The 26,670-nt window shown below is 35.8% G+C and overlaps 1 protein-coding gene across 11 annotated transcripts in view; it reads right to left on the bottom strand.

Annotated features, from left to right (window-relative positions):
• The window catches only part of MAGI2 (membrane associated guanylate kinase, WW and PDZ domain containing 2), a 1,337,104-nt gene that overhangs the window by 331,227 nt on the left and 979,207 nt on the right, over window positions 1–26,670 (bottom strand). For all 11 annotated transcript variants that reach the window (XR_009505080.1, XM_059934073.1, XM_059934076.1 and 8 more), the window contains exon 7: window positions 3,211–3,268. Coding sequence is in view for 10 of the 11 variants with exons in the window: in XM_059934073.1 (XP_059790056.1) it covers window positions 3,211–3,268 (58 nt within the window). In the remaining variant the exon portion in view is untranslated. The remainder of the gene's footprint in view (window positions 1–3,210; window positions 3,269–26,670) is intronic.

Below are 26,670 nucleotides of genomic sequence, written 5' to 3'. Positions count from 1 at the left end.
GCCTGGGCTCTGCAGTCACAGTGCTGGGCCCCATTCCTCTCAATAATGTGCGATGCTGGGTAAGTTACTCAACTTCTTCAGCCAGAGTTTCCCCATCTGTCAACTTAAGACAATGTACCTCATTACACTATAGAGAGGATTAGAAATGTGCTAAAGACTGTTGAGCTCTTAGCCCGCTTCATGACACATACTGAGCCCTCAGTGGATGTTAACTATTTTGATGATATGATACTTATATGATGATGATGATCATTTTCCTGAGTTTTAAATATATTAAACCTATAATCTTAAAATTGCATTTGCCCAGGACAGAATTATGGCACAGTACAGTCACCAATAGTGGTCAAAAATTATTCAATCCAGGGTTTCCAGTTTCAAGTTGTACAGACACTTTCCTGCTCCTGACTGCTGAAATCCTACCTGCTTGTCTGAGGCTGGCAGGAACGAGTGTTTGTGCAACTGTGCCAGAGGCACAAGGCTGATTTCAACCTGACGTGCCCTGCTGATGATAGAGAGCCCATTCCACAACTTCTGCTCCCAGTTGTTGATCTGCTTGAAGAGTAACTGACTGCTAAGTTAGACTTCCAGTGTCCCTGCATAGGCTTTTGTGCCACTTGGGAGGAAGGTGGAATGTTTTTCCTATTTTGTAACCAGATCTCTAATTGTGTAATTCGGTATGTAATTAAACACCAAAAATGATAGCTCTACAGAGAACCCATTATATAATGTAAACATATAATGTTTACAAGTTGAGGTATTTTAATTATTTTGATTATTCTTTTCCAAAAGACATTTCTAAGAAATATTGGCCTATAGTTCTACTTAAAATTATCTGGAGGTTTGGATTATCTGTCTCAATTTTTTGATTGGTCTGATACACACACACACACCTAACTATTGCTATTGGGATACCTTATGGAACCATGTAATGGGGAAAAAGCCATGACAAATAGTAGAACTGGATGCAGTCTGAAGGAAGTTAAACTATTTGACTCACTATGACCTGTATCTAAGACCTCACAATCACCTGAAATCTAAAACTATTAAATGTGTTAGTCTGATCTAATTATATAAGACATAACTGACTAAATTATGAATAATTTTCTGACTATGGTGATGATACATGAAAAATGAAGTGAAGAAATGTAGAAAGAAATGTAATTTAAGAAAAACAAGTCCAAAGTAAACCATGTGAAATGTAATGATAATGAGGACCATTTTCTTTTAGGCTTATAGCTAATGTCCAATTCATTAATTAACTACCAGCAGCAGATCTTTACGTGAAGAGCACACGCCTCGATGATCAAGAAGGTAGGATGCATTGCTTTCGGTCATGTGGGTCTCTCACCTCTGTGATACTTAGACAGAGAAAGAAGGTTTGACTTAAATACTGTTTCTCACATTGGAAAGCAGTTGAGGACACGGAAGAAGAATCTGAAGATTTCGAATAGGGCAAGGGTCAGCAAACCATGTTCTGCATGCCAAATTTGGCCAGCTACCTGTTTTTGTTAATACAGTTTTACTGGAACATACTACACCCGTTCATTTAAGTGTCGCCTATGGTTGCTTTCAAGCTACAACAGCAGAGTTGAACAGTTGTGACAGAGGCCATTTGGTGCCCTAAAATATTTGTTATCTGGCTCTTTATGGAGTTTGCCAATATCTAAACTTAGGAGAAGGTTCTTGTTCAATGAATTCTGTAAGGAAGTGTATTAAAGATGAGATCTGGTATGTCACATACCTCCATTCTCTTTCCTTACATGGAAATAGCGTGGATTTCAGATGTAATAGGTTTAGGCAAGGGACAGTCTAATTCAACAAATTAAGACAAAGTAGCACCTATTGAAAACCTTTAATGTTGATACATTTAACCAGGAGCTGCAGCTACATTATTATTATTAAAATATATGTGTATTTTAATTGATGAGCAATGTAGTAGGACTAGGAGCCTTATAACTATTTACAAGGGATTTCCCTTTATTTTTGCAATTAGTGATACCTCCATGTACATATCTTAATTTTTGCATCTATTGAGTGTCTACATGACGTTAGAGAATTAGATACTATGTTAGAAAATTGCATTTGGCAAAGGAAGTGAATTCACCTTCACTGGAAATGACTGACTGTGGTGCCAAAATTGGGGCTTTTCCAGATGAACATGGTGGGTCAAACTGTTCAAGACAAGTGCTCATGAAGGAGTTGCTCAAGGGCAGGGAGCACACAGGTCGTCCTCATCAGCACCTCCCCAGTGCAGAGAAGGGCTTGACACTTCGTAAAAGCTCAGTAACAATTCGAACAATTTACTACAAAAACAATTTAGCAATAATGCCATTAGTCTGTAATCCTCTACCATCTAGATTATTATTGCTAAACAGAATATGATTGGAGAAAACAGAGTTAGATCTTGATGGAGAGTGAGAACATCTTTAGTTTTTCAGCCTCTGCATTTCTTGGGTATCTGGTTTTGTTATTTACCCAAATAACATTAACAACGTGACACAATAGATAAAAAATAAAAATTTCTCTATCAGAAGAGCGGTTCTGGAAAAGTAAGTCACGTACTTAACTTTTGAAAATTATGAATATTATTTGATTTTCCTAAGAAAAAAATGTGTATATAACTGAATCCCTAATAGGGGCTTTATCCTGAATAAAAGGATGCATAGAGGGGTAACTCATATTATGCTAAGATACATACATTAAGGTAATGAAACCTCCAATAGATAACATAAAAGTCCAATCTACAGAAAAAATACTCTTGATTTAAAATGAGGCCTTAAAAGAGAGAAAAAAAACCATCTTAATTTTATTTCATCCCTCAACTGGCAAGTATGGTTGCTTCATTTAATTGACTCTGAAATCTGGTTTAATAGAGTATCTCTTTTACACAACTAGTCAGCTCCCAACATTTTGATTGCAAAATGAAGGGCATTTACTTTGATGTCTTTAATTATCACTCATTTAGAGGACAGTGTGAAACACATTTTTCCAACTGGTGTTTTAGAATCATGAGTCAAAGAAAGGAATGACAAATTAGCCAGCTGGAGAGCAAGAGACAGCTAGCTAGTGCTGCTAGAGTCTTTGTGGGTACTTCAAAGTAAGATGACAAAGGAATAAAGGGACTGTTAGCCACACAAGCTCAATAAATGAAATAATAACACAATTTCACAACACATTAATAACAAGTTAATATCAAACTTAGAGACTTACTCAACATAATAAGTGCCATATATGGGATCATCGATTTTTTCCCAGCCATATGGAAGCTCTGAAAAATAAAGAGTTATTTCTTTCAGTAAGTAACAGATAACACTATTTCTAATAAAAAGTAATATAATTTAATTGTTCGTGGCTTGCAGAAATAGTCTACTAAAGTGGAATAAAGCATTCAGCGTCAGCACTAAATTTCAAATGCATATTGTAGGGACTATAAGAAGCACTGACTTGAAAATTGGCACTTAAAACACAGAACTCTCTTCTCTGCAGATCTACTGCTGGGTCTAGCTGTTTATCCCACGCCAAGCAGTAGAATGGCACGCTATCATGTTATCACCACTCAAGGTAATACAGAAGGCAAATCGCTTTCCTGAAAGAGCATACAGCTTTCTCATTTATTTGTATTGTTAAAAGGAGCATTTCAGGATAAAGAGCCTATTTTCAAAATATATTTCTGAGAATAGCAAATTGTTTCTGATGACTGAAACAAAGACATTATACATTCTCAATTGACACCCCACTATTCGAGATGGTTAGCTTGCTTTTCTCTCTCCATGGGTCAGAATTTGAATACTGCCAATAAACTCTTTGGGTATATTTTTGTATAAAGTCTAAAATTCTAAACACACTTTCCTTGACAATATGGTTCATATTTTCAATTCTCCACAGCAAATTTTAATAAACACATGTTAAAATATCAACAATACAATAAAAGCTACTTTAAGCAAAAACATGTTATTTGAAGACCAGGCTTTGTGTTATGATACTCCTTCCAAATACACTAAGCCTTTATAATTATTAACTCCTATAAATATGAAGAATATTCTAGTTTTCCTCATATACATTAATAATACATATATAACTTGAAATCTAAGTAAGATATATTGACATGCTCTAAGTAATATGTTTAAATGACACTTAAAAGTTTTATTTTTATAAGTAGTAACACATTTTCACCATAGACAAGCACAGTTATAAAAGAAAATTAGAATCACCTGCAATCCTGCCATCCAGAGATAAGTGTGTGTGTGTGTATATATAATTTTTAAAGACACTAGATCATATAGTGCATATTATTTTTACAGCCTGGTATTTCTACCTAACAAAATATCAAGGGCATCTTCAATGTGAATGAGTGTTACTGCACAATATCACTTTTAAAGTGGACAGTAGTCGTGTGGGGTGTGGCCAGAGCCTGTGTAATCTCACCAATCTTCTATTATTGAACATTTGGGACTTTCCAGTTATATATCATCTGTGTTGGACTTACTAAAGCCTAAATCTTTCATCATTTTCCCAGTAATTTAGTCATGATAAATTCCTAGAGGTAAAATTTCAGATTAAAGGGCATGTACCCTTTTATGGCTTTTGATAAATGTATATCTATATTTATATCCAAGTTGTTGCCATCCACTCACAAAAGAGAACCAATTTATAACTTCACTGGGAGTTTATGAATTGACTTTGTTTCTCTGTACCATCAAATTAAATACAGGTCCATAATTCCTCATCCAAAACTTTTTGGGACAGAGAGGTTTTGAAATTCATAATTTTTCTGATTTTAGAAGGATAACACGAAGCAAATGCATTCTGTTCCATAACACCTCAAGCAGAGTCTGAAAAAGCACTTTATAATCAAAGCCATGAGTATTTAAGCAGCCCAAACCATGTGATTCTCACTAAGAGGCACAAAAAAGAACCACTTCACATCAGTTAGCACTGGTCTGCCAGCATGTCCAGGTCAGGTTACCTTTTGCTGCCAAATGAGTATAAAAGGCAGTTTTTAGAGCTTTTGAATTCTGGATATGCAGATAAAATACTGTATATCATTATTTTAAAAATCAACAAAATTGTTTTTTAAATAGTATCTCATAGTTGTTTTAATTTGCCTTTCTTGGATTTCTAGTTAGTTTCAACATTTTTTATTTGTTCATCCTTGGGCAACTGTTTTTTCTTCTGTACATTTCTTATTTTTATAAATCCATTCATAAGAGTTTTTTTTTTTTTTACTTATTAAGAGTATTAGTCCTTTGTTACATATGTTGCATATATGTTTTTAAGAGTTTGCTTAGATTTTAATTTTGTTGAACATTTTCTTCAACGTAGTTGTTTTAATTTTTGATTGGTAAATTTCTCAGTGTTTTCCTTTATGGCTTCTATCATTGGAGCTTAGCTTAAATACTGAAGAAATTTTTCAAGTTTATTTATTTTTTTTAAACTATAATGTCTAGGCTATGACTTGGTTTAATAATTTTTGGATTAGTCATATATTAATAAATATACAACACCAAATTGTGAAGTATCTTAAGAAATTTTTATAATTTCTTAAAATTATAATAAGAATATTACTGAGTATTTACTATGGTCCAGATACTGATGGGTTTTCCATGCACTAACTCATTTTATCTAAACAACAACTCAGGATTTAAAAACCCTGTACTTTGGTTCCAGAGACCTTAGCCAATTCAGATATCAATTTAGGCACTCTGTTTAATACAGCATAAACAATACTTAATTTAAACTAATGAGAATAACTATCCAGATGGTTTTTACCAAATTGCCCAAGCTACTGGAGAATTTGGCTATTAAAAAGAAAAATCCATTTGACAAACATCTACTGAGTGCCTTTTACAAGTAGCTTAAGTAAAAGAATATACAGAGGACAAGAATTGATATTATGAATATTTATTATTAATATGGCTGAATACATGGATTCATATATATAATAGGTTTAATATCACCTCATGAATACAATAATATGTAAAATAATAATATTTAATAATTTTCAGAGTAAAAGCCTAACATGGTTAGTTTTATGAATACTATTCCTACTTCTTAATGGCACTGCCAAATGGAAGCATTTCATGGTCAAATTTTAAAAATTATCTTTTACAGTGTAATCTATTCCTTCACTTATTCCTTATCTTTGGCTCTTTTTTTGAGTAAATTACTAATTCTAAGCAATGTATCTCCGAAGTATACAGTTCATTGATTCTTTATCTTTGTGGATTTACAGTGCCAAAGGTTCTGGGAACAATTCATTGGCATTCTTTCCCATTTGCCATCATGAAGTGTTCTTCAGAATTTAGGGGGAATCTGATTTGCTTTTCATAAGATATTAATATAGTTTGTTTGCTTATTTCATATTTCCAAAATAAACTATTAATTCATGCCTAAACAAAGTTATATATTATAAATATTTATACTTTAAGATGAACTAGTAAGTGGTCCTTGACTCACAATTTGAGACAAAATGATACACTGTAGCTCTAACCTGTTACAAAGAGCTGTCATTCATTTCATTTACAAGATCTGCACAGGATTGATGGATGAATGTTACAAGAAACAAGTACTAGAATACACACACTGGTTCATTTGTAAATATGACAGAATAGGTATAAAAGTCTACAACCAATGCTTAAAATTGTGTATTTGTGTGTGTGTGTGTGTATATATATAGGAATGTGTATGTATATATGTTTGTGTGTATGCACGTGCATGTATATGTGGACATGTGTTTGTGTGTATTCCCCTTAATGACATTCTTCCAGAGTGGCAAAGAAAAGCCAAGTCATAAAATAAATTCTTAAGATTATTAACTCATGAAAAGCCAAGTCATAAAATAAATTCTTAAGATTAACTGAAGAGTATACATCTATATGATGAAAAGTTAAGACAGTTAAGAACCATCTTTCACTGTGAAAAATTAGCTATCTGGACTTTAATTCGTTTTTAAAAACCAATTGCTTCTTTTTAAAATTAAGCTAGGAAACGAGAAAAAAGAATTTCCAATTTTGTACTATTTGCCCAACCAAGCAAGTATGCAGCTTGGAACTCTTGGGTCCTGGGTTATTTGGAATACTGTATTCAATGATACCTGACAAATTCGCAGATGATTAAGGTCATACTAATGAAAGCATAACCTATACTATGCAACAAAGACAACTAAACACTTGAGATCAGCAAGGTTAATGCTGTATTAAGAACTGCTGTAATTGAGATTATCTTCAGGCCATGGAACCATGGGGAAAATTCAGTGATTAGACATTCCTATAGTGATCCACTCTGCAAAAAGTCTGTGAAAATGTCTAGGTTAATTTGTAGTCAGTCATATAAGCTTCATAAAACTTTAATAGAATCAAAAATTAAAGAGGCATCTAGTTCAGCCTGGATTCTGCCACAGCCACCATGCTCTTCCTTTTATTTACTCGCTCTGTCCAATTCTTATTTATTTACTTATTTATTTGTTAGGTCCATTTTTGTTGCAGAAAACTGGGACTCCTTTATTAGCTCAAAAAAAACATTTTTCAGGCTACAGCTGGGAAACTTGTAGAATCCAAGGATAGTATTTCTTATGGAAATGGGACCCAAATACTGAAAAGCTATAAGGAACCTAAGATACACTATCTCACTACTTTGATCTCTGAGTTTCCCAATTCTGTACCCAGGCTCCTCCCCTGCATCCACCCTAATTCATTAATCCAGTTCGTTTTCTTCAAAATAGATCCAAGTTACTTAGCCCGGCAGATCACTGCAATGTCTGTCCTCAGGTCAAGAGCCCACTCACATAATAATCAGGTATGGCTGGGGGCTGTGCCCCATTTGTAGACACAGAGCCACATTCGGCAAACACAAATGGAGGAACATTCTAGAAAATAACTGGCCAGTACTCTTCAAAAGTGTCAAGGTCATGAAACAGAAAGCCTAACTGAGGTATCGTCATAGTGTGTAGAGGAGACCATGGAGACACGAAGAGTAAATGCAGGGTGGGATCTGGATTAGGTCCTGGACCAGAAAAAGGACATTAGTGAGACAACTGGTAAAAACCAAATAAGACTTGTAGATTAGTTACTAGTCTACGTGAATGTTAATTTCCTGACATCAATAATTGTGCTTATGAAAGATGTTAATATTAGGGGAAGTGAGGTGAAAGGTACGTAGAAACGCTTTGTACTATTTTTGTAGTTTTTCTGAAACCTAAAATAATTTCAAAATGAAAAATAACTGAAAAAAGCTACTTCACCAACTCTCACTATTGATTAGATGACTTCTACTCACACTTTATTAATATTCAATCAGATACATATAACACTGAATTAATTTGGATAGTGTTAAATTTTTAAACAAAATGAGGATGTAGGATTTCTGCATTTATAGTCTTCTTTTATATTGACTTTTAATAGATATTTCCAAGAAAGTAACTTTTAATTTTGCTATTTTACCTTTTTTTTTTTTTTTCCTGTTGCCTATCTTTCTGCTCACTGGAAAAACTAAGTAAATGCTATGTTCATGTTTAAGTGTTACTGCATCTTGAATCCTAGAGATACAAATTCAGTAACATGAGTTCAAAATCTGGAGTCCGGTTTTGTTCCTTTCCTGGGAGGCAGCATCTTGTATGGGTCATAGCATGGGTTACATTAATTCATAAAGGTTGTGTGAAGGCCCATCCTGGTGGGCAGCTTAAAAAGCCAGGAAGGTGGACCAATTTAGAAAGCATACTAAGTACTAAGATTTTGGAGACAGGAACAGGGACCAGCATGGGGGACCATTTCCTTCAATCCTATGTTATTTTATTTGGACTTGCTTTCTTAAAAAAATTTAGCCTCTTGCTATTGTGCTTTAGAGGTGATGACATCACAAGAGAACATAAGAAACATATAAAAGTTCCCTAGGTAGAATAATATGCAATATAGTGAAAGCTACTACCCATATTAAAATCTTTTCCTACAATTTTTATTAGATTTTTGCTGTATACACAGTATATGAATAGGGAAATATAACTAAATTTCCCTGGAAAAGTCATTTAACTTTTGCTCCCAAGGAGTATAATTATAAAAGTAAATTCTGAATTCATTCTTGTTTTTAACAAAATCCTTAAAAGAATGATATGTTAATCACAGTCCCATTTCCCTACATAAAGATAGAGTTGAGAGTGTATACTTCCAGACCTTTTTCTGTGTGTCAGGACTCAAATTTGCTCCTATTTACCAGAGAATTTTATTCCATTCAGTCACAAAAATAAACAATCAAACAAAACAACAAACTTTAGAACCTAAAATTGAAAATAAAAATTGTTCCTGTATGTTCTCTTTTTCATCTTCCTCAGAGAGTGTCTACATGCAAGAGCACAAACCCAGTTGATATCATGGAAATATAGGCTAACAAGTCTTCATTCATGGGCCTGGGTATAGGAGTTTTACTATCTTTTACAGTGGAAAGGAGAACTAGCTGATTTGTATTTTACAACACTGGCATTTAATTCATGTTACCATGTGGATTCAGCCTGAGTATTTCATTACCCCAGTATTATAATGGGTTTTAAAAGTATTGACCACAATTTCACGGGGTTGTTGTTGATAAAACATACAATGGCACAAACAAATTCCAACTAAATTTATTCCTTAATGTATCTTACCAAATTTGAGTAGAAAATGTATAAGTTTTTTCTGACAGATATTGATATATAAAGAAAGGTGTGCTCAATAATGTTTTGGGTATTCAGGGGCCCTTTTCTACCTGGAAAAAAAGTTGTCAAATATAAATGTGAACTTTTGCAATGTTAACTTAAAGATGACAGAGTAATATATTTGAGACGGTGACAAGAAGTGGTGGCAGAAAGGCATGACACAAAAAAAGGATGCTGTCTGGTAAAGATTCAGAAAGAGTCATATTTGGTTTAAGTTTGCAAGCTGTGCTAGAAGGTGAAAAAGTGATGAATCTAGTAGGTGGTTTTTTTTTTGGTTGTTTGGTTTTGTTTTTTAAATTCCTAGAGCTTTGGAGAAAGGTCTGGCCATAGTGAAAGATCTGGGAAACAACTATATGTTAGGACTTCAAATATACATCTCCAGTTTCCTCTTAATTTCAGTAAGTCTATATTAATCCATCTATTGATTTATTTATCATCATCATCCACTTAAGATTCTTTATTGAAACATGCTGGGCTCCTATAATGTAAAGGCTGATATCTAAATTTTATCCTCTCCACTTACCCAGAAAACCATAAATATCCACTAAGAGAACAGTAAAACCATCTATAACCCACATCTACAACATAATTAGGAGAAAGAAAATACTATGAACTTGAAAAGGTATATGTAGGTAGAGACATAAATACCCCAATCTAGCAGAACCAGCTCAAGAGCCCATTCTGGATCAGAAAGTCAGGTGGAGAGTGTGCAGAAAAGAAGAGAGGGAGCAAGGAGCCCAGGGGCAGAAGAACAGACAAAATCACCCTCAGAAAGATAAAGTCCTGTCCTGAATTGGAAAATGTTAACAGACATGGTTGATCAGAACACAGCTACTGGGGAACCGAAAAAAAGAGGTTTGAAAGTGAGCAGAATGAGAGATGGAGTCTTAGGAAGGCACTTCTTAAGAAGAAGAGGGAAATGATGTTGAAAGAGGAAATGGCCCATGGAAATTTGGTTATGATAGGAAAGAATCATGAGGTAAGAATCACAACTTCTGTTGTGTCTGAAGAAACAAAAAAAGAATCATAAGATCATAAGACATACCAACTATTCCCTCTGCAAAAAAAATATATCATCTACTAAAAATTAGTACTTCACAAAATAAACAGAAGAGGGTGCTCATGGACTAAGAATGTAGTAACCTACCGAACTCTTTTATTTTTGCTTATACAAAACTGTTATTGCCGGTTTAGGAAAAAAATTAAAATAAATAGAAAGTAGATAATATTCATACAAGGTTATTATAAGAAATCAGAAATGAGAGTCAAAGCGATATGACTAATAAAAAAGTATTATCCTCCTTCAAGCATAAACAAAAACACAAATGAGAAAACTGTAATGAAATCTCAAGATATTTTCAAACAAGCATTTATAAATATAAAACAACATTTTGAATCAGAAATTTAAAAGTTCAGAAATGGACAAAGAACAGAAAGATAGAAGAGTTGACTAAAATGAGAAAATAAATTAAAAAAAAAAGAATCTTTGAAATTAAAACTAAATTACAAGGTGCCCAAGAGAGAATCAATTCAGTTGGAATTATAATAAGGACCACAGAGGAAAGACATGGCAATAGCCAAGAGAACAAAATGAAATAAACAAATAGTAAAAAGAATCAGAATGAAGTCATCAATATAGAACACAGGCAAAGATAATCCAGTATATGTATAATTGGAATACATAAAGACGAAAATATTAGAACTAATACTTAAAACTATAATCCAGAAGAATTTCCAGAAATAAAATAACTACATATATTTCTACATTGAAAGGGCTGTCCAAGTACTTGAAACATTGTCCCAGAACAGTCAAATCCAACGTAATAGCTATCAGTTAGCCATTAGACTTAAATTATAGAGGAAAAACTGACTAAAAGGTAAGTTCCTTACAATAAAAAAAAAAAAAAAAATCAAGTTGATATCACATCTCTGGAATAATATACATAGCTAGACAATAATGAAGCAGCATTTTAAGGAATCTCAAAGAAAGAGTGAACCAAGGATTTTATATCCAGCCAATCAACAGTATCAACACACACACACACACACACACACACACACACACACAAATTTAAAATATGCAAGAGGGACGCTGGTGGGGGACTTTGATGACCACAGAGATGGGAGGAAACCCCGAGCAACCTGGTAGGATGTGGGGTGGAGTGAGGGGGGAGGAGAAGTGGAGGCCGGATAGGACCAACACCCCTGAGTGGTGCCTGAGAGAGGGGAGGAGTTCCCTCACCTGGAGGGACTCTCAGGGGGCTCGGAGGATCTGGGGAGGTGTGGAGGGTGTTTACCCCACCCACTCAGGCCCTGGGAAACCTGCTGGGCTCCTGGGCCTGGTCGTCTATTCTCCGGGGCCCCCTCTGGGCCGTGTTGGTCTGGGCCGTGTTGGTCCATTCTCCGGGTCCCCCTCTGGGCTGCGTAGGAGGGAGGCGGGGGGAGAAGAGGAGGGGCGGACGGGGAAGGGACCTCAAGGATTGGAGGATCAGGGGAGGCGCAGAGGGCATTTCCTCCACCCACTTGGGGCCCGGGAAGCTTGCTAGGCTCCCGGGCCTGTTCCTCAGTTCTCCTGGGCCCCCACCATCTGTAGGGGTCCTAGGGTCATAGGAGGGAGGGAGGATGGGAGAAGAGGAGGAGAGGCTGACTGGGGGAGACCCTCCAGGACCAGGGGATCAGGGGAAGCACTGCAGGTGTTTCCCCAGCCCACTAGGCCTTGGGAAGCCTGTTGGGCTTCTGGTTCTGGTCCCCTGCTTCTGGGACCCCCTCCGGCCGCGTGGGTCCTAGTGGCATAGGAGGAAGGTGGGGAGAAGAAGAAAAGAGGCCAATGGGGAGGGACCCTCTGGGATAATGTGCCTATGTTTGGGTAATGCGCCTAGTGTTTCCCCCACCCACTTGGGCCCAGTGAGCCTGCTGGGGTCCCGGACCAGGTCATGCACCCTCCAAGGCCAGAGGCACTCCTGGGCCCCTCCTGCTGCATTGAGCCAAAGCCCCGCCCCCTCAGGGCCTTTTCTGGCCCTGTGGGTCCTAAGCATAGGCCCCACCCACAACTCAAACCCTGCCCCTGCCTAAGCCCTGCCCCCACAGCCAAGGCCTTTTCTGGCTTTTTTTTTTTTTCCTTCTCTTTTTTGCTATTGTGGTTCTGTTTTACCTTCTGGTTGTTGTTTCATCTATATTTTTATTTTTTCTAAGATATCTGTTAGTTTTCTAATCTTCATTTTTTACTTTTTGTTGTTATTGTTCTGCTCCTTTTTCTCTTTTTTCTTTTTTTTTTTTTTTTTGCTGCCCCACACAGCTTGTGGTATCTTAGTTAATGAGCTCGGGGTCAGACCTGAGCTCCTGCAGTGGGAGCTCTGAATCCGAACCACTAGAATAGCAGACAACCTCAGACCCCAGGGAATATTCATTGGAGTTTGGTCTTCTGGAGGTCCTCATCTTGGCACCAAGACCCAGCTCTACCTAACAGCCTACAAACTCCAGTGCTGGAAGCCTCAGGCCAAACAACGAGTAAAACAGTAACACAATCCCACCCATCAAAAAAAAAAAAAAAAAAAAGAGACAACGAAAAAATATGTCACAGATGAAGGAGCAAGGAAAAACTTACAAGACCAAATAAATGAAGAGGAAATAGGCAACCTACCTAAAAAAGAATTCACAGTAATGATAGTAAAGATGATTCAGAATCTTAGAAATGGAATGGAGGTACGGATAGAGAAAATACAAGAAATGTTTAACAAAGACCTAGAAGAACTGAAGAACAAACAGAGATGAACAACACAATAAATGAAATGAAAAATACACTAGAAGGAATCAATAATAGAATAACTGAGGCAGAAGAACGAATAAGGGAGCTGGAAGATGGAATGATGGAAATAACTTCCAAGGAGCAGAATAAAGGTAAAAGAATGAAAAGAATTAAAGACAATCACAGAGACCTCTGGGACAACAGTAAACGCACAAGCATTTGAATTATAGGGGTCCCAGAAGAAGAAGAGAAAAAGTAAGGGTCTGAGAATATATTCGAAGAGATTATAGTGGAAGACTTCCCTAACATGGGAAAAGAAATAGTCACCGAAGTCCAACAAGCACAGAGAGTCCCATACAGGATAAACCCTAGGAGAAACACACTGAGACACATATTAATCAAACTAACAAAAACTAAATTCAAAGAAAAAATATTAAAAGCAGCAAGGGAAAAGCAAAAAATAAAAAACAAAGGAACCCCCATAAGGTTATCAGTGGATTTTTCAGCACAAACTCTGCAGGCCAGAAGGGAGTGGCAGGATATACTTAAAGTGATGAAAGAGAAAAATCTACAACCAAGATTACTCTACCCAGCAAGGATCTCATTCAGATTCGACGGAGAAATCAAAAGCTTTACAGACAAGCAAAAGCTAAGAGAATTCAGTACCATCAAACCAGCTTTACAACAGATGCTAAAGGAACTTCTCTAGGTGGGAAACACAAGAGGAGAAAAAAGACCCACAAAACCAAACCCAAACAATTAAGAAAATGGTAATAGGAACATATATGTCAATAATAACCTTGAATGTAAATGGATTAAATGCTCCAACAAAAAGACACAGACTGGCTGAATGGATACAAAAACAAGACCCATATATATGCTGTCTATAAGAGACCCATTTCAGACCTTCACTTTCAGTTTGAATGTGTCTGAAAGTGAAGGGATGGAAAGAGATATTCCATGAAAATGGAAATCAAAAGAAAGCTGGAGTAGCAATACTCTAATCAGATAAAATAGACTTTAAAATAAAGACTGTTACAAGAGATAAGGAAGGACACTACATAATAATCAAGGGATCAATCCAAGAAGATATAACAATTATAAATATTTATGTACCCAACATAGGAGCACCTCAATACATAAGGCAAATGCTAACAACAATAAAAGGGGAAATTGACAGTAATGCAATAATAGTAGGGGATTTTAACAGCCCACTTACAGCAATGGACAGATCATCCAAACGGAAAATAAATAAGGAAACACAAGCTTTAAATGACACAATAGACCAGATAGATTTAATTGATATTTATAGGACATTCCACCCAAAAGTGGCAGAATATACTTTCTTCTCAAGTGCACATGGAACACTATTCAGGATACATCATATCTTGGGTCACAAATCAAGCCTCGGAAAATTTAAGAAAATTGAAATCGTATCAAGCATCTTTTCTGACCACAACACTATGAGACTAGAAATCAATTACAGGAAAAAAAACTGTAAGAAACACAGATACATGGAGGCTAAATAGTGTGCTACTAAATAACCAAGAGATCACTGAAAAAATCAAAGAAGAAATTAAAAAAACTACATAGAAACAAATGACAATGAAAACACAATGACCCAAAACCTATGGGACACAGCAAAAGCAGTTCTAAGAGGGAAGTTTATAGCAATCCAATCTCACCTCAAGAAACAAGAAAAATCTCAAATAAACAATATAACCTTACACCTAAAGCAACTAGAGAAAGAAGAACAAAGAAAACCCAAAGTCAGTAGAAGGAAAGAAATCATAAAGATCAGAGCACAAATAAATGAAAGAGAAACGAAGAAAACAATAGCAAACATCAATAAAACTAAAAGTTGGTTCTTTGAAAAGATAAACAAAATTGATAAACCTTTAGTGAGACCCATCAAGAAAAAAAGGGAGAGGATGCAAATCAATAAAATTAGAAATGAAAAAGGAGAAATCACAACTGACACCACAGAAATACAAAGGATTATAAGAGACTACTATAGACAACTATATGCCAATAAAATGGACAACCAGGAAGAAATGGAAAAATTCCTGGAAAGGTACAATTTTCCAAGACCAAACCAGGAAGAATTAGAAAATATAAACACACCTATCACAAGTAATGAAATTGAAACTGTAATTAAAAATTTTCCAACAAACAAAAGGCCAGGGCCAGATGGCTTCACAGGTGAATTCTATCAAACATTTAGAGAAGAGCTAACACCCATCCTTCTTAAACTCTTCCAAAAAATAACAGAGGAAGGAACACTCCCAAACTCATTCTATGAGGCCACCATCACCCTGATTCCAAAACCAGACAAAGATGTCACAAAGAAAGAAAACTACAGGCCAATATCACTGATGAACACAGATGCAAAAATTCTCAACAAAATACTAGCAAACAGAATCCAACAACACATTAAAAGGATCATACTCCATGATCAAGTGGGGTTTATCCCAGGAATGCGAGGATTCTGCAATATACACAAATCAATCAATGTGATACACCATATTAAAAAATTAAGGAATAAAAACCATATGATCATCTCAATAGATGCAGGAAAAGCTTTTGACAAAATTTAGCACCGATTTGTGATAAAAACACTCCAGAAAATGGGCATAGATGGAACTTACCTCAACATAATAAAGGTCATATATGACAAACACACAGCAAACATCATTCTCAATGGTGAAAAACTGAAAGCATTTCCACTAAGATCAGGAACAAGACAAGGATGTCCACTTTCATCACTCTTATTCAACATAGTTTTGGAAGTCCTAGCCACGGCAATCAGAGAAGAAAAAGAAATAAAAGGAATCCAAATTGGAAATGAAGAAGTAAAACTGTCACTGTTTGCAGATAAAATGATACTATATATAGAAAATCCTAAAGATGCCACCAGAAAACTACTAGAATTAATCAATGAATTTGGTAATGTTGCAGGAATGCACAGAAATCTCTTGCATTCTTATACACTAACAATGAAAGATCAGAGAGAGAAATTAAGGAAACAATCCCATTTACCATCACAACAAATGAATAAAATATCTAGGAATAAACCTACCTAAGGAGGCAAAAGACTTGTACTCAGAAAACAGTAAAACACTGATGAAAGAAATCAAAGAGGACATAACAGATGCAGAAATATACCATGTTCTTGGATTGGAAGAATCAATATTGTGACTACACTAACCAAAGCAATCTACAGATTCAATGCAATCTCTATCAAACTACCAACGGCATTCCTCACAGAATTAGAACAAAAAATTTTACAATTTGTATGGAAACACAAAAGACCCCGAATAGCCAAAGCAATCTTGAGAAAGAAAAATGGAGCTGGAGGAATCAGGTTCCCCAACTTCAAACTATACTACAAAGCTACAGTAATCTAGACAGTATGGTCTTGGCATAAAAACAGAAATATAGATCAATGGTTCAGGATAGAAAGCCCAGAGATAACTGCATGCACATATGGTCACCTAATTTATGACAACTGAGGCAAGAACATACAATGGAGAAAAGGCATCCTGGTCAATAAGTGGTGCTGGGAAAACTGGACAGCTACATGTAAAAGAATGAAATTAGAACACTACCTACCACCATAGACAAAAATAAACTCAAAATGGATTAAAGACCTCAATCTAAGACTGGAAACTGTAAAATTCTTAGAGGAAAACATAGAAAAAACACTCTTTGACATAAGCCACAGCAAGATCTTTTTTGATCCACCTCCTAGAGTAATGAAAATAAAAACAAAAATAAACAAATGGGACCTAATGAAACTTAAAAGCTTTTGCACAAAAGGAAACCATAAATAAGACAAAAAGACAACCCTCAGAATGGGAGAAAATATTTGCAAACGAAGCAACAGACAAAGGATTAGTCTCTAAAATATACAAAGAGGTCATGCAGCTCAATATCAAAAAAACAAAGAACCCAATTGAAAAATGGGTGGAAGACCTAGACATTTCACCAAAGAAGACATACAGATAGCCAAAAAGCACATGAAAAGATGCTCAACATCACTGATTATTAGAGAAATACAAATCAAAACTACGATGAGGTATCACCTCACACTGATCAGAATGGCCATCATCAAAAAATCTACAAACAATAAATGCTGGAGAGGGTGCGGAGAAAAGGGCACTCTCTTGCAGTCTTGGTGGGAATGTAAATTGATACAGCCACTATTGAGAACAATACGGAGATTCCTTAAAAAACTAAAAATAGAACCACCATATGATCCAGTAATCCCACTACTGGGCATATACCAAGAGAAAACCATAATTCAAAAGGACACATGTACTCCAATGTTCACTGCAGCACAATTTACAATAGCCAGGACATGGAAACAACCTAAATGTCCAATGACACATGAATGGATAAAGAAGATGTGGTACATATATACAATGGAATATTACTCAACCATAAAAAGGAACAAAATTGGGTCATTTGTAGAGATGTGGATGGACCTAGAGACTGTCATATAGAGTGAAGTAAGTCAGAAAGAGAAAAACAAATATCGTATATTAAGGCGTATTTGTGGAATCTAGAAAAATGGTACAGATGAACCTATATGCAGGGCAGGAATAGAGATGTAAATGTAGAGAATGGACATGTGGACACAGTGGTGGAAGGGGAGGGTGGGACGAATTGGGGGATGGGATTTGACATAAATACACCACCATGTGTAAAATAGATAGCTAGTGGGAACCTGCTAGCTGAGCACAGGGAGCTCAGCTCGGTGCCTGTGATGACCTAGATGGGTGGGATGGGGGAGGGGGTGGGAGGGAGGTCCAAGAGGGAGGGGATATAGATATATATATAGCTGATTCACTTCATTGTGCAACAGAAACTAACACAACATTGTAAAGCAATTATACCCCAATAAAAAAATAAATAAAATAAAATATGCAAGAACTCAAGGAATACTGCATCCAAGAACCCTTCCTGAGGTGCCTACATATGTTAATTAAACCAAACTTAATTACTTAATTCAACCAAGAGATGACTGTAGCAAGGACTAATAGTATCATTCAAGACATTTAATTATGGATCTAAGTGTAGAAGAAAGGTGGGAACAAGGATATTATTCTAATAATAATGAAATGATTATATGTTTAGACACTGTTGAAATAAAACAAAAAAGAGAGAAGATAAAAAGGAGAGAATGACCAATGATCTCACTGACTGTTGCTTAGGCAATAGATAGGAGTCACAGAATACCATTTAAAGCTAACAAAAGAACAAGAGCCTCATAAAAGGTATCAGTATAAAGGCAAACATAAAAACACAAATACAAACTGTTCTAAATACCAAAAGGAAGAAACAAATAACTCTCCCCCACAACCTAAAAAGACTATATAGAGAAACACAGTCAATATAACATGGTATGGTCAATAAATACAACATAAAACAATATGACAATTAAAACATAGAAATGAATGCAGTTTACTTCTCTTGTTCAGATTTTCTAATTAGCTCATAAAGAAAAACCCAACTGCATGTTGTGAAGAAGAGACACATTTAAATAGAGTGATTCAGAAAGGCTAAAAAGAAAGGGTTGGGCAAAGATATGCCAGACAAATGGAAAAACTTATACAAGCAGGGAGTATAGTCCCGCTGCCAGTCTGCAGAACTGAAGTCAAAAGCATTAACCAGGACAAGGAACACTACTTTATAACAAAAAGGTCACAATTCATAATGAAGACATACCAGTTTCAATATCTGTATGTCAAATAATACAAATTATCTTTATAAAATGGTAACTATAGGAGTTGAAAGGGAACTAGAAACACACTAGTAACAAATACTTAAGACTGCTCCAGTCTAAGATAGGTCAAGTTGACAAAATTACAAGTAAAGAAGAACTAAATACAGCATAATTAATTAGGCAAATCTTTTGGTTCTCCCCTCATCTCTTTTTCTATTTACACCCCAATAATAGAGAATATATATTCTTCTCAACTACACATGGGACATTCTCCAAAATTGTCTATATGTTGAATTACAAAAGTCTTAAATTCTACAAAGCAGAAATAATACAAACAATAATCTCTGACCATAATGCAGTAAAATTTAGACATTAATACTAAAATCATAATCAGTGGAACTTTCATCTAGAAATTGAAAACTCTAAATAAACAACTCATGTGTCAAAGAGGAAATGTAAACTGAAATTGTAGAATTTCTAAAAGTAATGAGAGTGAAAACAGTAGCAAAATCTGTAGAAAAGAAACAGTGATCAGAGGAAATTTTATAGCATATATATATTACATACATACACACACACACACACACACACACATATATATATATGGAAGATTAGAAATAATAAAAGTGAATTCCCAATTCAAAAAGCTAGAAAAAGAACAATAAAGGAATCCCTCCAGGAACAAAACAAAACAAAACAAAACACAAGAAAGGAATATAAATGATAAAAGCAAAAATTCATATAGTAGAAAATGGAAAAATAGTAACAATTGAAGTGCTGTTTCTTTTAAAAACCAGCAAAATAAGCACTAATTTAATATTAAAAAGAGATGTCACATATAACGAAGTAAAAAAAAAAATGACAAAAGGAAAGCAATCATAAACACAAATTTTTCTACAAACCTATGCTAAGAAAATTGAAAATCTAAATTAAATGGATAATTTCTTAGGAAAATACAATTTATGAAAATTGGTCCCAGTGGAAAACAATATGAGTACTAAGGATAATTTATAAACTGGGTGTGAGTAAAGACTTTCTTAACCTGACTCAAACTTGACAAATCTGACTACAGAAAAGCAAAAAGGAATCTCTGTACAATTCAAAACACCATAATCAATATTAAAAGATAAACGACAAACCAAGAGAAAATATTTGTAACATATAGCAGTGAAAATTCATGCACTTTTGGTAGGAATGTAAGTTGGTGCAACCACTATGAAAAACAGTCTGGAGATTCCTCAAAAGACTAAATATAGAACTACTGTAGGTTCCAGCAATTCCATTTCTGGGTACTTATCTAAAGAAAATGAAAACATCAATTTGAAAAGATATATGCATCCCTATATTCATTGTGGCACTATGTATAATAGTCAAGATATGGAAGCAACCTGTGTGCATCAATAGATGAATGGATAAAGAAGATGTGGTATACACACACACACACACACACACACACACACACACACAGGAATACTACTCGGCCGTAAAAAAAGAATAAAATCTTGACATTTGTGACAACATGGATGGACCTTGAGGGTATTATACTAAGTGAAATAAGTCAGACAGAGGAAGACAAATGACAGGATTTCACTCATATGTGAAATCTAAAAAACAAAACAAAGGAACAAACAAAACAAAACAGAAACACACACATAGACACAGAGAGCAAAATGGTGGTTCCAGAGGGGAAAGGGGTAGGGAGATGAAGGAAATAGGCTAAGGGGATTAAGAGGTACAAACTTACAGCTAAAAAATAAATAAGTCACAGGGATGTAATGTACACATTGGGAATAGAGTCAACAATATTGTAATAATGTTGTATGGTGATGGATTTATTAGACTTACTGTGGTGATTATTTCATAATGTATAAAAACGTCAAATCACTATGTTGTACACCTGAAACTAATATAATATTGTATGATATAATATTGCATTGCCAAGTATAACTTAATAAAAAAGTGAAGGGAAAAAAAGCTTAAAAACTTTATAGAAAAATGTGTAAGAGTCAGGAATAGACAGTTCACAAAAAGTATACACAGTTGTCCTTTACACATGAAAAGATGCCCAACTTCCTTTAACAAAAAAGAAATGCAAATTAACACTATATTGAGATACTATTCTTCACCTACCACATCAGCAAAAATCCAAAAGCTTGACATCACACTCTCATGGCAAAATTGTGGAAGAACTGCCCCCCAACCCTACAATGCTGGTGGTCGGGCAATATCACACAACCTCTACCGAGAAGAATTTGGCAGTAACTAACACAACCAGACATACTTTACCCTTTGACTCAACTATCTCTCTCTGAGAAATTTCTCTACAGTTTCATCTTTAACAATGCAAAAAATCAAATACACAAGGTTATTCATTGCACTATTATTTTACTAGCAAACCTTGGAAACAACATAAATATCCAAGAAGAGATGACAGGTTAAATAAACATTGTATGTGCACGTGCTGCAGTACTATTCAGCTGCGAAACTTATGAGAAAAATCTCTATGATCTGATATATGGTGATTTGTGGAATACACTGATAAATAAAAAGAATCCTATGCTTATTTTTGAGAAAACGTATACAAGAAGGTGAACCATCAACTGAAGAAACTGCTTCACGGCAAGAGATGGGCATGGACGATAAAGCTGAAGGGATACGAAAGAGAATGAGACGCTTTTGGGAAAAGCTCTTTTATAATCCATGTCAATGTTCCTTTATTCAAAAAAAATGTAAAAAGATGAAAAAACCCTCAAATTGAATACAAACATAAAGGAAATGAACCTAATTGTATATGAAACTGCTAACCACTCAGAAAAAAGTCAAGTATTAAAGAAATTACAGACTAAGATTTCATTGCACAAAGACCCAGAAGGTAAAAAGCTGCATTTATAATGTCGCACAATTTGGTATGCTTTCCTGACAGAAGGCATCAGGATACTGATTTCTGGGTCTTTGGGTTAATTTATTGACATCAGTTCTTATGCCTTCTGCACTAGGAAACCCAGTGGGTCTGGCGTTTAGGAGCCTCATGAATAAAAAAGCCGCAATAACAAAGTTTCAAGAGTATGGTGCGGGGCAAACATTAATTGCAGTGGTTTAAACGTGAGGCCAGACTAGAATTTAATAATTCAGAGGGGAAGGCACAGATCTCTGGAGAGGACAGGGTTGATCAAAGTCTTTCCAAGTGACCCTTGGTCTTTGGCCGACAGTGACCTTAGAAAGCTGGTATCGGAGGCTTCTGTGAAAAGAACCTCTGGGCATTATGGAAGCTGCAGAGGTAGATTCCATTCATTGTGGGAATCTGCCATTCCAGATAATCCTAAAAGCCTCAGAGCTATTGTAGACACTGGGCATTCGGAATGTAAGGTATAAAGTCATTGCAGCAGGAAACCTACAAAAGCCTGGGAACTGAAAACGGGTATTTTTCGGGGGGAGCAGGAGTCTGTCGGAGCTTTGTCGCCTTTGTGGGACCAAGAATGACATTTTGGCTTCAGGATGCAAGGTCCTGTTTAGAGATACAGTAGTACATAAGTCTTGGCCTATGGGCTTGTAAGAGGGTATGGTTTGCAGAAGAAGTCGGATCCAGAGTAGGAGGCTGGAGACTGAAAGCCTTCTTTCTCCTTAGATTGTCGTATTTCCCCCTACAGGGAGGTCAGTCTCTTCTACAGTTTACTCAGTGTGGCAGCTCCAAATCGGGGAGGTCAGATGGACGCAAGGACTTGGAGCTAAGTAGCTCATAACATGCTCTTTCATAATGGACCATGTCTATATTTTAATAAATGACTCTAAGTATTGATAAACAATGGAAACTTTAAAACTGTTTAGCCACCACTTTCCAGGGAGTCAAGATGAAGACCTGGATAGGTTATTAGAGAGAAAAAATCAAAAATTTGCTTTAATTCCCTACTTTGCCTTATCAATGACGATTTTAAAGATTTAGGAAAAACAACTGAGAGAAACTGCCATATCCTGTCACGGTCTTGATGGTTGTCGTGACTGCTGTTTTCTTATGCTCCCGAAATGATTGGCTTTCAATAGGATATTCTATGGTTTTGTGGTTGAAAGTGTTCCTGATGAGATCTGGATATATTAGTATAAGAGAAATTTGCAATTCATCACTGATGGTATTACTTAATACATCTCTCATAATGTAACATATTTTATGAGCCTTTTCTTAATTCAAGAAAATTTATTGCTCATCTACTTTGAGGGAGGCAAGAAACTAGGCTGTGAAGGTACAGGGATATGTCTCAACATCCATGGAGCTGATGTTTTCAGGCAAAGCCAGCCTTTAAACAAATAATTTCACTAATTATTAATTAATTATAATTTATGATACATGCTACTAGGAGAAGTACATGTATATTTTACTCTACCTAAACCCTCAGGTGATTTTTGAAAAGCTTGGAATCACAGGCTGTTACATTTCATGGGTATAATTCACTACAATTGATTTAAATAATCCTAATGTAGTAAGTCAGCAACACATTTGTCAGTTGGGTATTTCGGGATGAAGTCACACAATGGATGTCATTTTTCTAGCAGAGCAGTCTTTTAAAATTTAATGAATTGGATATATAGAAGAAAATCCTACTGTTTAAAATCTCTGGGGAACTAACACACCATCGTAAAGCAATTATACTCCAATAAAGATGTTAAAAAAAAAAAAAAAAGAAAGAATGAGAGCAAACAAATTGTTAAATATGTAACGGAATAAACATACCATTGAATAAATCACTAAAAAATAAAAATAAAATCTCTGGGGACAGCTAAATAATGAATGTCAATATGGTAAGGACTTATCTTAGAAACATGAAATTTAACATTTACCTTTGTTTATTATATTAGATGAGCTGACTTCTACATAGGAATATACCCTAATTTCATTTTCTATGTAATATGGAGCCTCAGAGCATTGTTTAATTAAAATGCCACTTAGACCAGTTAAGCAAATTAGACTGAGCATAAACCTAGGGCTGCTAACGAAAACGTGCAGAAAGATGCACCAGTTCTCTAAGATGGTACCGTCTGAAGCGTCTCCCACAACAGTGGGTGCAAGAAGCACCATGACAGTTCTACAAGCCATTAAATGGTAACATAAATTTTGCTTTTGCCATGAAACTCATGGATCCTAAAAGGCTTGCATGCTTTATAGGTAAGTAAGCTGGACATCTGTCAAATTGGGATGACATGGAGTTGTCATAGATTCTCTGCTTTATCTGGTCTACTGAGCCCTGTGTTTTTCTGGCAGAACAAAGAATCAATTCACAGACATTTTTGAAAAGGACACTTAAAAAGAAAGATCAATAAAAATACTAATTGTCAACATCACTTGGGGAGAGAAAGGAAGCATGGATAGCTTCCATATTTTCTCTCTGTGTTGTGAAATGTTTTAAAATATTAACAGAAGAGGCAAACTGATCAAGCCCACAGTGCTCTGTTGTATACTTGTTCTAGGTGGAGAAAATGTATAATTCTCAGCAGTACCTATCACAGATAGATCACAGAGTGTCAAAGGTAATGAAAATTGAAAGAGCAAGCAGGGAAATGCCTTTTCCATGACATAAAAAGGGAGGTTCACTATTCAGTGTGTGACTGTAACAATGAGATTTCTCATTCCCTGTTTGGGATTAATCTAAGGCACTACTGCTGCCTATTAAAATTTAATGACAGACATGCCAAAATACAGATATTAAACTATATTTATATAGCCAGATGTGTGTGTGGGATTATCCAAATGTTCTTTACCAAAATAATTTCCTGTCCAAATTATTTTAGCTGGATCCTGTAGTAGAGATATTGGAATCACAGTCTCCCCATCTTGGCAATATAGTGTAGAGAATGGTGACTTGAGAGGATATAAGCATCTTTAAATTTGAGGGGTGTGAATGGTATAAATGTTACAAATACACCTTCAGTTAGGTTATAATGAATAGTGAATCATCCTAATACCAGCCAGTATAAAAAAGCAGCAAAGTGTCTATTAGTATACACTGTGCTGGCATCAGAAGCATCCACTTCCAATATAGCATTTTACTCAGAGAGGGAAGTGGTGCAATTTTAGAACAAATCCTGAATTTCCTGATCCACACAAAAAAGAGCAATGGCTTCTACTGGTAAGCTTCTAGAACAAAAGAGGGCAGAGTATTTTATCCAATGATTTGGCCACTGTGATTTATACAAATCTTTACCTATTCAGGTTTGTCCCATCTTTGCAGTGTTCTCAGACAGAAGGACTAGATTAAATATCAGGAATAGGGAAACAAAATCTCTTCCTATCAAAACACAAAATCCTGTTTGATAAAATTATAAAATATGGTAGTGAGGTATGATATAGTAAAGTAAAAAAAGTGCAGGATTTGGAATTAACAGCATGTACTACATTATTGCTTTGCTTCCTGGTAGAAGGAAACAAAGGAACATGGAAGCTGAGGGCGGGATTGCCTAATGTTGTCTGCAGTAAGTAAATCTGCAAAATATAAAGAGGCCTGGAAGAGAAAACATGATGCCTGCTGTGTCCGCAAGGTATCGAGATGCCTAAATCATGGGGAAGATTCTTGGAGAGCACTTGACCTCAGTGGAAAATATTACCCGTATAAAGCTGTCAGAGTCCTCCTCGGCTTGGGTTTCTTGGCATGTAAAGAGCCAGTCAATCCCACAAATTAGGCTGCCCTGCAGGCACGTCTAACTTACATGCCAGGCTTTCAGGAAATGTTAAAGGTCCAAGTGGAGCTGTGATGTGTACCCATGGTAACAACTGGACTGTGTGTAAATCACACAAGCAGTGACAATGTGATATGATGTGGGACTCAGCCACTTTTGTAAGACTACATGTAAAAATTCAAACTATTCAACACCAGTGGTACTGTGCAGACAAAGTACACAGGGAGTTCTAGAAGCCACATGGTCTCATGGAGGGAATCATAATTTCTGAACTGTATGGCCTTTCGAGGCCAAGAACACTGAAAATATTGATTTGTTCACAAAGCATCACTAGCAAAAGTATTATTGATATGATAAGATAATTGGGTTAAGGTCTTAGGCTACATTTTATATGTAGCCTGAGATTCTTTTAGGTTTGCATTTTCAGAATCATCTCTGATATACACAGGGCATATAGTCCAGAGTGCAAGTATAAGCAACGACAATAGCTTTTTTAAACATATTAACATAGTTTTCCTTTTCACAATTCCTTGTGTGTGAGTCTCCCTCTATTTAAGCAGTCACTTATTTTAGGAGATTTAGGCCTGCTCAAGTGGGAATATAAAGAGAAAGGGTCAAGAATCAATGTGTGACTTCCATGTCACAGGGTTGGGAGTAGCACTTGCTGGTACAAAGCCCTGGGAGAGAGGATTCAGGGTGCAGAGTTCTTAGAGCTCTAGACAAAGGCAAGGACCATAACTTGAGCAAGTGTAAGGCATCCTGCAGCAGAGAACAGCAGGCCTACCACAGACCCACCATTGTCACCATAGGGATACCTGTTCATCTACTACCTGGCACCATCTTGGATCGAAA

The sequence above is a fragment of the Balaenoptera ricei genome, chromosome 9 (assembly GCF_028023285.1).
Source record: "Balaenoptera ricei isolate mBalRic1 chromosome 9, mBalRic1.hap2, whole genome shotgun sequence".
Lineage (NCBI taxonomy): Eukaryota > Metazoa > Chordata > Mammalia > Artiodactyla > Balaenopteridae > Balaenoptera > Balaenoptera ricei.
Note: the sequence above shows the minus strand (reverse complement) of the source record. Positions and strands in the feature narration are given on the sequence as shown.